Source organism: Python bivittatus, unplaced genomic scaffold (assembly GCF_059951505.1).
Source record: "Python bivittatus isolate LINGU-HERP-01145 unplaced genomic scaffold, Pbiv_v1 ctg000610_np1212, whole genome shotgun sequence".
In the NCBI taxonomy this organism is placed as follows: domain Eukaryota; kingdom Metazoa; phylum Chordata; class Lepidosauria; order Squamata; family Pythonidae; genus Python; species Python bivittatus.
In genome coordinates, this window is record NW_028277088.1 from 23,714,938 (window position 1) to 23,726,965 (window position 12,028).

Sequence of the window (12,028 nt, forward strand, 5' to 3'; positions counted from 1 at the left end):
CTCATCTCATTTCATATATCATTATTTTTAAGTTGGAATTTAATCAGTGAAAATTACTTGATTTTTTTTTAAAATGCTCTTATGTTTTTGTTCATAGTTCTTGCCAGTGTACATGCACATCCGTGTTTTGGTTGCTGCATATCTATTCCAAACAGGCTATGGACATTTCTCATACTTTTGGATTAAAGGAGATTTTGGCATTTATAGAGTGTGTCAGGTAAGAAATGTATATATGATGATCAAGACTGACTACAATCATGTAATTCAATTATTTTCTGCTACTGTTAGGTACTGTTCCATATTTGGTACATTCTTGAATATCTGTTGAAGCTGGGCAAAGGATCAAGTCTTCCTCTCTGGACCAGTTATCCCTGTGTGGTAGCAAGGTTTCAGGCTTAGATTCAAATTCACAATTAGTGCTGACTTAGCTTGCATGGGTGGGTGGGTGTATCTATTCTTAGTCACTCAAGTTAAAGTTGACAAGAAAGGGTTTACTCCATCACTTCTAATTAGAAGGTAGGGCCTAGACTTTTGCATCCAGTGGAGGAAATTTCCACTCAGTCTGAGCTCTGCCTTCTAGAGAAGGACTTTCCCTCAGTTCCATATTGGGATGAGAAATGATGATAATGGAAAGTCTTGGTTCTCAGACCAATAAAGTTTTAAGCAACTGCTTTATAAAACAGATAGCTGCAGACTCTCTCTTTTTCAGAAAGAGACCTGCCTCCTCTCCAAGCACTATAAAGTGTGAAAAAAAAGACCCTAGTTCCCAACCTAAAGTACAGATAAATAAATGTAAAATTATCTGCTAGAATTCTTGAATCACTATTATTTTCATCTAAATAAAAAGTGCTACCAAATGTCTGACAGTAAATAACAACAACAACAATAACAGAGATAACAACAATATAGTAATACTACCTATGCATCTGGACCAAAAAAGGGGTGGAAGAGAAAAAAATAAATAAGATATACTATTTTGGATCTTGTGGCTTACCAAGGTGCCACTGGAAACAAGGTGACAAAATTGGCAGAACTACACAGCGGTATCAAAGATGGGGTCCTCTGGAGGCCCTTTTTTGTTTGGGGATTGGCTCCAAAACTACTGGAGAGCCATGAGCAATGGTTAAGATTGCGCTGGAAGATTTTCTTCTGTTTTTTCCAACTTCTTTTCCTCCTGAGTGAGGACATGCCAAGTGGAGGAAGCCTGCAGGATGATGAGTTTGTAGAGAAAGCTGACAGTGGGCAAGATGAGATGGGCAAGATGTGGTCTATTGGGATGTTGTGTGGCTTGCATCAAGCTGCTTTTTCAGCCTTAAGGATAATGACAGAGGGGATAAAGATTGAGGACCAAGCAGGCCAATGGTGGTGACCCAATCTGGTGACTGCCCTCTTCCTCCCAACAAGAAGAGCCATGGAGAAGCTCCTTCTACTTATTTCTCTCTAGACTCCAGGACAGGTAAGGCAAACTCCTCCCCCTCTCTTGCACTAGAAAGGCGTGGGAAGTGTGAGGAGCAATGAGGTGTAAGGATCTTTTGTCACATGAAGAGGTACTGAGCCCAAGCAGAACATAAGAGATTCTGTCACACCTCTGTAGCCTGGAAAAGTCGCACAGGAACCCCAGATGAGTCTGCAAAGTTTACCCAGAGACATGGTAAACTTTGCAGTTGAGATAGAATGGCTAGTCATACCTCATGGTCAGCAGAAAGGTCTGGTTGGTAATGTATTCCATTCTCAAATTATCTTCTGATTGATGAAATAAAAGCTAGCATAGGGATTTTCAATTTTTTTTTCAGGCCACAAAACCTGCTATTGAGGAACCCCTTCCCCAATCCTTGCCCAACCAAGTCTCAGTAATAAATGCCAGGTCTACTTTCTCCTTCCCAAACAAGTCATGGAAGAGTAAGCTCTCCTTGCCAATGGACCTGGTATACAATAGCAGCAGCCTGAGGTCAGGACTCCAAGCAATTTGACATCCAGGGCCACAGGAAAAGACTGTTGGACCAAAAGTGGGACTGCACCTTATAATGGCTTGCCCAGTATATTCCATCATACTTTCAAGCCCTTAAAAAGCTGTTTACAACCAAAAAGCTAGAGTCTTTAACCAGATTTATTTAAAAGCAAACAGTATTAGGTTATAGAAAGTTGGCAGTAAGATATTTATTTTAGCATCCAGTTTATCTCTGAATCCATTAGGGCAGAGATTTCTTGATTCTCTTGCTAACTCCTTGTTGGTACAATCTTTACTTGACCCCAAAGAGGCTAAGTTGGAGGACTTGGAAATTGTTCTGTGGGCATAAGTCAGAGTCCTAAGCTACCATCACAATTTCAGTTTATATTCCAGTGTAGACATTTCAGTTATTAAAATGGAAATGAATCTTTCAGATGATATGACATACACCTTTAATAACAAGATCTTGTTTCTGCTTTTCTTTACTGTCCACATCTCTTAATCATATTACCTATATCAAGGACTATAATTTTAGATAACACAAACTGATTCTGATCAATTTGTTTCTAAATCTCTAATCATCAGTTGACTCTACTAATTAATGGCAATATGTTCCCCTCTCAAGTAGAATATACTGTTTTCGTGTAATAAAATGATTTTCAGTAGCAGTGAAAAGAGAGCTTGCTCTCTGTGAGTTGTCTCATTTTGCTCTACAGTCCTTCACCAAAAATAAGTGAGCTGGCATATTAGTTTTTGTTCAAATATTTTACTATTCAAATTTTATCAGTCAGTTAATATGTTTTAATTTTAGAGTCCCTGCATAGCAGTACAAACTGTGGGATATACTTTCAGCACTAGCAGTATAACTAACTAACCTTAATTCATTGTGCTGAACTGGAATTCTGCAAACCTGCTTTTAGACCATCTGAGTGGCTCCACAGAAGTGAAAGGGAAGTATTTTGCCTAGATTAAAAAATCTTTTGTGAATATAGCATCCTGTTGGCTAAACAAGAAAATATTCTGTTAGGGAGAGATGATTAGAAACTAAGGTCAAATTTGGTGCATGCAATAATACATTCCCTCCCTCCCTCTTCTACAGATATGTATTAATTGTGTGGAACAACCCAGATTATGAACTTAGCTTTTGTAAGCTGTTTTTGAGATTTTTAAAAACATTTAGAGCCTGAGTTACAAAATTGTTAAGCATCTAGATTGTAGCAGAAGTAATCTAAACTAGAAATGTGCTTAAAGTAGTCTGACACTTCTGGTGAAATTGCAGTCAGATTAAGATTCTGATATTAAAATGTACAAGTAAAATTATCTAATATTTCATTGTCATATGCTTAAGCATTTTTCTCAATACTTAACAGGTTTTATTTCGACTGAACTTCCTGGTTGTGGTGCTGTGCATTGTAATGGATCGGTCTTACCAGTTCTATTATTTCGTTCCTCTAGTCACTTTCTGGTTTTTGGTCATATACATTACATTAGCTCTGTGGCCTCAAATTATCCTGAAGAAAGCCAATGGTAAGTACTTCATTTTGCATTAAAAAAAAATCCTGTATATTAACATAGCTGAACACTTTACCACATAATACTCACTACCTTTCTACCAGCATTTGAGTATCTTGCAAATTCTCCATTCATTTTTCCATCTTTAGTAAATACTAAGTAGAAATATACTAGAAGTTATATGTGTGACCTGTTTTGTGCACAAAACAACTGTTTTCGGGTGGTCTGTGCCCAAATCAAAATATGTGAATTTCTGTTGCTCTGTACATGGACTAAAACGGGCTGCTTTCTTTTAGATATGGTTATTGTGGAGAGAACTAGTTCAAGGGTGTAGAAAGAATGAGAAAATTCCAAGGTTAAAAGGTTTTCTTGGAGATGGCATGACCAGATGTTGTTGATGGTTGTGATGATGGCTGAAGGGAGGGCCTGGAGGGAAAGTGCTGGGAGGACTGGAGATGGGCGGGCTGGCGCACATATCTTGCATGGCAGAGAGGAGGCAACATGCACATGATACTGTCTGGCAAGTCAATACATGGTTGTCTAAATCCCACCAATAAGGAGTTATATCCAGGGCACTGACTACCCATAGGATTTACTTACACATTCTATTGCACTTAACATAAAGTGTTTATTAAAAATAATAAAGAAATCTTTCTCTAAAAAATGAATAATGAGATCTTTCTCTTCATTGTTGCTCTTTTCTACAGGCAGTTTCTTCTGGCATTCTGGCTTACTGATAAAATTAGCATTCCTGTTTGTCTGCATATATTTTCTAGCATATTCTGAGGTTTGTATTGTACTTTTGTGTTGTTGTTGTTCAGTCATTAAGTTATGTCCGACTCTTTGTGACCCCATGAACCATATTGCGCCAGGCTTTCCTGTAATACAAATTCTAGTTAGAATTAAACAGTTAATAGAAAGCATTCACAGTTTTGGAAAGGCAGGGTAATAATCTAGTGTGTCTGAAAGGAACAGGGTGTGTTGTTTGTGGAAAACAACTGACATGCTTTTAGCTCTGTGGTAATCTGTTAACCATTTCCCTAAAAATGGGTGTTGAAATGCCTGACACTCCAAAGACTTGAGGATGGTGCATCTGTTTTCACAAAGCACATTAGCCCATGCTCTTTGGTTATGGGGAGAGGGAGTTAGATACTTAGGTTTAAGGGTTTTTTTGTTTTCATTTTTGTGTATTTACTATTGGTAAACATGGTAGCAGAACACTAGAAACAAAAAAGCTATCTAAGAGAAGTCAAGGAAAGGAATATTAGAAGATAGCTATCTCCTCTATTAGCAGATTAAAAGCAAATCTAATAATATGATTTCTTCTACTGCAGTTTGTTGTCTGCATTAAATATATGAAACATTACAGTGTAAATTATTTATAAATGAAAAGTAGATTATTTTTGCTTTCTTGTATTTGAAGAAAATATTTGAAATATGTGGCTCTGAAATATGTGGATGCTTTATACACACACATACACAAAACAAAACAGAGCACATTTTGAAACAACCACAAGAACTGCCAAACCACTGCAGAGAAAAGCATACAGTGGTGCTTAAACGTTTGTGAAGCCTTTTGAATTTTCAGTATTTCTTCATAAATATGACTTCAGACATGATCTATCCTCCACGCAAGTCCTAAATAAACAAGTATAATTTTTTTGACTCATTTGTTTAATTGGGTTCTCTTTATCTAGTTTTAGGACTTGTATGGAGAACAGATCACGTTTCAGGTCATATTTATGCAGAAATATTAAAAATTCAAAAGGGCTCACAAGCTTTTAAGTTTTCCATTTCATGGTTAGCTTTTTAATGAATCACCCTGAAGACTTTAGTACAGTAAATTTTGTGCTCTAGAGCCAGCAGTGTACAGGTCCAGAGCCTAATAAAGACTTGGGGAATTCAGCCTTATATGTATACATGAGATTAATCTTAAAATACTGTTTCCTTTTCAAAGAACCAATTTATGTGCTTCTCGTTTTGCCTAAGCAGCTAGGGAAGTGAATGTGCTAATAATTTGGGCATTATATTGAAATATAAAATTACTCCATTTTCCAATTAGGAGTAAAATGCACTAAAAGTGTTTTTTTCCAGCATAAGATCTTAATTGGGCATAATGTTTCATGAATGTAATCTCCCATTTATTTATTTATTTATTTATCTTGTCCCCGCCTATCTCCCCCAATGGGGGACTCTGGGCTGCTCACAACATATTAAAACAATAAATAGACATACAATTAAAATTTATAACAGTACACATTTACAGAAATAAAAGGGGGAAAAATCCAGGAGGCCGATGGTTCAAGGCAGCAACACCAGGCCTCTAGGGGGCTAGCCAACCCCACATCTGATGACCTCCCTCTCCACCCCAGGCCAGATGGCAGAGCCAGGTCTTCAAGTCCCGCCGGGAGTGAGGGGGCCTGTCTCACCTCGGGGGGCAAGATGTTCCAAAGGTTGGGGGCTACAACAGAGAAGGCCCGCCTTTGGGACCCCGCTAGTTGGAGTTCTTTTGCTAAAGAAGTGTTAAGATAGGACAGTTGGAGTCTGATGTGAAATAATAGACCCTTTTGCCTATCACTACATCCTAGGATTAATTGTAGTTTCAGGATGTTTGCCTTTTATGTATGATGAAATATGGAGTCTTGTATTTTCATCTAAATATATTTGTACTCACAGAAATTGAGTATTTGTGTCAGATGACCTAATAGTGTAATATAGCTATTGTATACATATATGTTTGTTTCTTACAGGATCTATTTGAAAAGGTTTTTTCTATATGGCCATTATCCAAGTTTTTTGAACTAAATGGGAGCATCTATGAATGGTGGTTTAGGTGGAAATTAGATCGATATGTATGTATTTTTTAAATGTTTATAAATATTTTTGTATGACCTGACTGTAATTATGGCTGTCAGCATTATTGAAAATTATGCTGAATTATGATTTCAGTTTAAAATGAAAATAAAATTTAAAAAATGTTGAGCAAAAATTTAATAAGTTTTTCCAATTAGTCAGAAAGCTGCTATTTTTGTTTGTGGAATAGTATATGCACCTCAAAAAAAAAATTATGAAACTGTTGAATTCTTAAAATTTAGTTGTTGTAGGTGAATATAAAAATTTACAGAAGAGTTTTTAAAGAGATAAATGTAATGTTAAATTAATGTTTGCTAAATGCTGAGATAAAGCAGTATTCCTTTCTCTTACAGGTTGTTTTCCATGGAATGTTGTTTGCTTTTATTTATTTAACTTTTCAGAAACGGCAGGTCCTCTCAGAAGGAAAGGGAGAGCCACTCTTTCCTACCAAAGTTTCGAATATTTTGTTATTTATTTCAGTAGTGTTTTTTCTGGTGAGTTTTCAAACTGCCTTGGGTAAATATTGTGCTTATTAAATTGGAGGCTTAAGTGACTTCTGTGATCAAGAATGTCTACTACTAGACATTTATATTGACTCTGCTCTTTCCTGGAAAGGGACAATTGAGCATGTTAATTTAGAATTATCACATGAATCTATCTCTTATTGGTGAATGCCATATCTGATTTCATAAATAACCTTGAAAATGTAGTTGCTTTATTTGGCTCATAACTCTGTTTTATATTTGTAGACATATTCCATCTGGGCAAGTAGCTGTAAAAACAAAACTGAATGCAATAAAATGCATCCTTCTGTTTCAGTTGTGCAGGTAATTATATTCTCTGCCATACCTATGATTAGAATGTTAGTGTTCTCTTCACACTTACAGTTAATAAAGCATATAGTGTTATGGTTTGCAAAGCAGCTACCTGATCTGATATTCACAAATAATGGCAGTAGAATTAATTAATGCAGCAATTAAGTGTTTTGTTGATCAGCATAGTATACAGCTGTTCTACATATTTGTAATAGATACTTCCTGGTTTAAGTTTACTTAAATCTAACCTGAGCTAAATTATGGATCCTACCAGAGATTGAATGCTTCCTATCAGAGATGTGCAAAATGTGGCACTTGTCAGTGGAATATTCAGTTTTTCTCCTGAAATGTTGTATCTGTCCCCCAGAATGTGTCAGTTTGGGCATTTTGGACATAGTTTGTGTTGCTCTGCCAAATAGTCATCTGGAATACCATGGACCACACTCTCCAAACAGTATACATCTGAAAAAGCACCAGTCACGCCCAGAATGCCCATATCAGTGTATTCCAGGGGATAAATGGAACATTTTAGGAGTAAAATGAAACAGTGCAATCATGGACTACACTGTTTTGCACATCCCTGCTTTCAGTCTCCTTGCATCTGTACAGAAAGAAGGTTTGAATTGAAGACGTTTTTTATAGAATTAAGCCAGGAGTAGACATTGGACACATGGGATTCTCTAGGTCTCTAGTGGATCTTTGCTCCAAATTTCTTCTTTCTATCATATGACAGCTTCATATATTCTCTCTTCCCTAGCATGAGAAGCATACGTATCTATACATGTAGACACTTGCAGTCACCCAATATTTAGCAATATATGTGGCCCTCAGGGCAGAAATTGCTGTTCACTGTGTGCTGAAGGCTCAGCATTGGAACCCAACTTGTGGCTAATAGACAATCATTTTTCAGGAAAGTATTTCTAAAGACATTCAAGTGTAGATTGTCATTCTTGTATATGATAAAGTTTAGCAGTTTGCTTATTCCTATGGTAATTTTCATGTTACAGTAATAGAATTTGAATTTCTTGTTGCACCATCAGTTGGCTGTGTAGCCTAAATGCATAGCATTAATTGAGTATATTTTTTACATGTCACTTTGTTTTTGTCTTTCAGATTTTAGCTTTCATCCTAATTAGGAACACCCCTGGCTATGCTCGTTCTGTATACAGTTCATTTTTTGCCTGGTTTGGTAGAATTTCTCTTGAGGCAAGTAGCATCATTTAGTTCTAGTTTTAAACAACTAGATTGTGTGTAATAAGACCTGATTAATTTGTAAAATATCATATAGTAGGCAAAGTCTAGATTGTGGCCTACATTGACATTAAAATATTCCTGAATTGTAATGTTTAATGTGATACAAGGGGAAATAAATAGAATTGAATGAAAATTCATGTTTTACTTGGCCGTGACCATATCTTTATCTTGGCCTCTCATCCCATTGTTTTGACTTTGGCCCCTGGTATGTTTTCCAAAGATCAAGTGTAGCCATTGGACTTTGTATCCCACACGGACAGTTGTGCAAAGATGGACAATTTTGAGAGCCAGTGTAACATAGTGGTTAAAATCTTTGATTAGAACTGAGGATACCCAAGTTAAAATCCACCCTCAGCCATGGAAACCTTCTGAATGACTTTGGGCTGATGTCTCACTCTTATCTTTACAACCAACCTCACCAGGTGATTTATGTGGGGGAAAATTGCCGAAGGGAATGCTATTTGGTTGCCTTGATACAATTAACATGTGAAATTAATTATGGATAATTTTTCCCCATTTGTGCAGAGGTTTAGATTTGTTATTCAATGTGGGTAAAGAAAGCAACTTGTACTCCAGCCCTCACTTCTGAGGAATAAAACTCACCAACCCTTACTAGAGGGAGTTTATGCTTTTTCACCAGTTGGTGGTGTAGAGATGGTGCTTTGCTGCTCTAGACATAACTTATTTCACTAAGCTTACAGTATGCAGTAACAGTGTATGTGTTCAAATGTGTTACAGTGTTACATAGTTCTAATTTTTGTTCTATTTTCTTTCCAGCTCTTTATCTGTCAGTACCACATCTGGCTGTCAGCAGATACAAAGGGAATTTTGGTCCTTATTCCAGGAAACCCCATGCTCAATATTATTGTCAGCACTTTTATATTTGTGTGTGTGGCTCATGAAATTTTCCAGATCACAAACGATCTTGCACAGATTGTTATTCCAAAAGATAATGTAATGCTGCTGAAAAGGCTAATATGGGTATGTGTATTTTTCTCCGGATTTCTCTTTTTATCATCATTTCAGAAACAGTGAAGATGTTAACTTCCAGTAAATCCTTAAATCATTTCTTCAGCTTCATTTTATACCTCCTGAATCAATAAATGAAAATCATCTGGGATTACATACTCCCTCAACTTTGTTTCTGTTCCCGGGGAGCACAAGAAAGATACACTTACGAAATACACTGAACATTTATATGTTGCCTGAAGATGAAATCCATTCAAGAAAATAGAAATGCATTGTATACAACTGTATGTGGCGAAGAATGCATTTTTCTACTGGAGGATTATTTCTGTTTACAAACCTTTCTAAAATTAATGTAAAAATTGAGCAAAATGAGCTCAGCCAGAGGCATTTAAAGACTTTCCTGGAAGCATTTCTTAAATTGTTAATAATTATTCACATCCACTGTTTGAAGAAGAAAAAACTGCTTTTGCTGCAACAGATTACATAACCCACCTCTTGATGGCATTTTAAATTCCTGGGATCACATAGAGAAGTCATTGAAGAGCATAAAGGCTGCAGATCTTAACAGAGAATTCACAGAGAATATGTGAACAAAATGTCTGTAGTGATTTATTTTAAGCTTCTGGGTATATGTATCATATCTGGGGAGTTTCTCAAGCACTGAGGGATAAAAAGTCACTGAAATATAACCTTAATGTTTACAAACTGCATTGCATTACATTTCAGTACAGCAGATTTTCAGCAATTTCATGAATTATATTAATTTTGAATATTTTGAGCAGTCTTATTTTTATTCTATTTGTTTTTATCAGTATTTTCAAGTCTATCTTATGATATTAGTTTCAAAAATTTATTGGAACATTTCCTGTGATTTCCCTCTAAATTCTCCCTTCTGGCATACCACTGTGGTTATTTTTTACTTCTGTTTTTCTTTCTTTTGTGCCTGAAAATAATTTCATCGGAACCAGAGACCTTATCTCACACACTTCTGCAAAGAAGTCAGGCACTTAGCTGTGACTGCTTTGTGATTTCTGTAACAATATCTTTTTGGTTTGAGAGAAAGTTTTTTCATTTGAAATTTGCATGGACTGCATGAGAAGTGAGGAGAAAAATTACCCACCTCCTCAAATATAGAATTTCAAAGTTATTTTACCAATCATTGTTTTAAAAGGGCTGTGAAGCTCTTGTAATTTCTTTTTGAAATTAATCATGCGCAAGCCCATGAAGAATGGGTAGTTTAGGAACAGCATTAAAAGGCTTTAAAATCTAAATGCTAACATTATGTTTTATATATGCCTTTCAAATTTCATCACTATTTAGTTATATTCTCATGGTAGTTTTTCTTTTCATATTCCTAAGCATGAGGTGCAGATGTGAAATATATAGTAACTGAATTTCAAGGAAATAGTGTGACTTAATCTGAAGAATTTAAATGGAATATATCAATTCTGAAATTTTAATTCTGGCATTTTGGAATATAGAACTGGGCAATTTGTAGTCATAATAAGATTATAAGTATTAACCAGCTTCCTAATGTTTGTGTGGAATATGCAGTTCTTGATTCTAAGATGCATATTCACATTAAAATTTCATACTGAATGTTTAAACCTATCCCCCAGTATGCTTTCTAGCAATATCAGCTTCAATGTTAAGTTTGGGGACTGGAGGTTTGTGGTGAAATGGTATGTATGATCTAAAAACTTTTTTTTTCCATTGAAAACCATTTTAAAGAGCATTTTGAGTTGCTTGGGGTAGGTTGCTTTGGCAAAGAAATGTCTGCTTTTTTAAAAAATGTGACACCCTTGGGAGGTATGTTTATGCCATGTTAATTGGGAACCCAGGTTTGGGCGTCAATTGCAGTGTGTCCCTACTACGTCTGCATGTTGCATCCAGTTTTAGCACTTGAAGAATGAATAGACAGTATTGTTTTCTATGCCTATGTGCAATTATATGGCTTTTTATTTATTAGTGTGTTTTGAAGTATGGAAATAGGAACTCCTGTTGTAAAAGATTATACTGAATAATGGGGAAGGAGAGGAGGAAATCCCACTAAATAATAATAGATTTCAAATTGCTTTAATGTAATGTTTGTTACATTATCTTGCTTCTTGTGTAAGTCCTGTGTTTAGCTGACCATTTATTTCAAAGGTGTGAAAAGTTCTACTTTGCCATTAATGATTTGCATTTTTTCTTCAATTTTGATTAACATGGATGTAATGGCTGGCAAGTCAGGGGTTGAATGTACAAATGAGATCCACTGAGAATTTTTGTTAGGGTGGGAGTCTTTTGTTACATTTATAAACCAAGTATTATAGATATTTTATTTATCTGTTGTACAGATTTGGTTAAAGATTATTTTTTAAGTTTGAAATATTGCACTTGTTTGCTATATATTTTTAAAAGAATATATTTTAAAGTTATGTGAAAAATATGAAGTAATTTAAGGTTTAAATAAATGTGCTGTGGATACTTATTTTTGTACTAAAGGAGCATCAATTAAGTAAAAGTGGTGTGTGTGTGTGTGTGTGTGTGTCTTTTTAAAAATAAGTTTCTGAAGTCTGTTAAAAATGCTTGGCTTATCCTCTCACATAAAGACGTGAGAGTACTACAATATTGCATGTAAAATTCTTATGTAAAATATTGCAAATAAATTGTTAGAAATGGATCCTTTGATAAA

At 35.6% G+C, this 12,028-nt stretch overlaps 1 protein-coding gene across 7 annotated transcripts in view; it reads left to right on the top strand.

Annotated features, from left to right (window-relative positions):
- Positions 1 to 12,028, top strand: part of CASD1 (CAS1 domain sialic acid O acetyltransferase 1) — a 38,068-nt gene extending 26,040 nt beyond the window's left edge. For 5 of the 7 annotated variants that reach the window (XM_025164703.2, XM_088150596.1, XM_025164702.2 and 2 more), the window contains 8 exons: positions 98 to 217; positions 3,319 to 3,475; positions 4,168 to 4,247; positions 6,211 to 6,312; positions 6,667 to 6,807; positions 7,063 to 7,140; positions 8,242 to 8,334; positions 9,160 to 12,027. In XM_025164703.2, the coding sequence (XP_025020471.1) occupies positions 98 to 217; positions 3,319 to 3,475; positions 4,168 to 4,247; positions 6,211 to 6,312; positions 6,667 to 6,807; positions 7,063 to 7,140; positions 8,242 to 8,334; positions 9,160 to 9,417 (1,029 nt within the window). In that variant the 3' untranslated portion in view covers positions 9,418 to 12,027. Of the gene's footprint in view, positions 1 to 97; positions 218 to 3,318; positions 3,476 to 4,167; positions 4,248 to 6,210; positions 6,313 to 6,666; positions 6,808 to 7,062; positions 7,141 to 8,241; positions 8,335 to 9,159 lie in introns of all 7 variants that reach the window. The other 2 variants (XM_025164704.2, XM_007425113.3) reach the window with 1 other exon arrangement.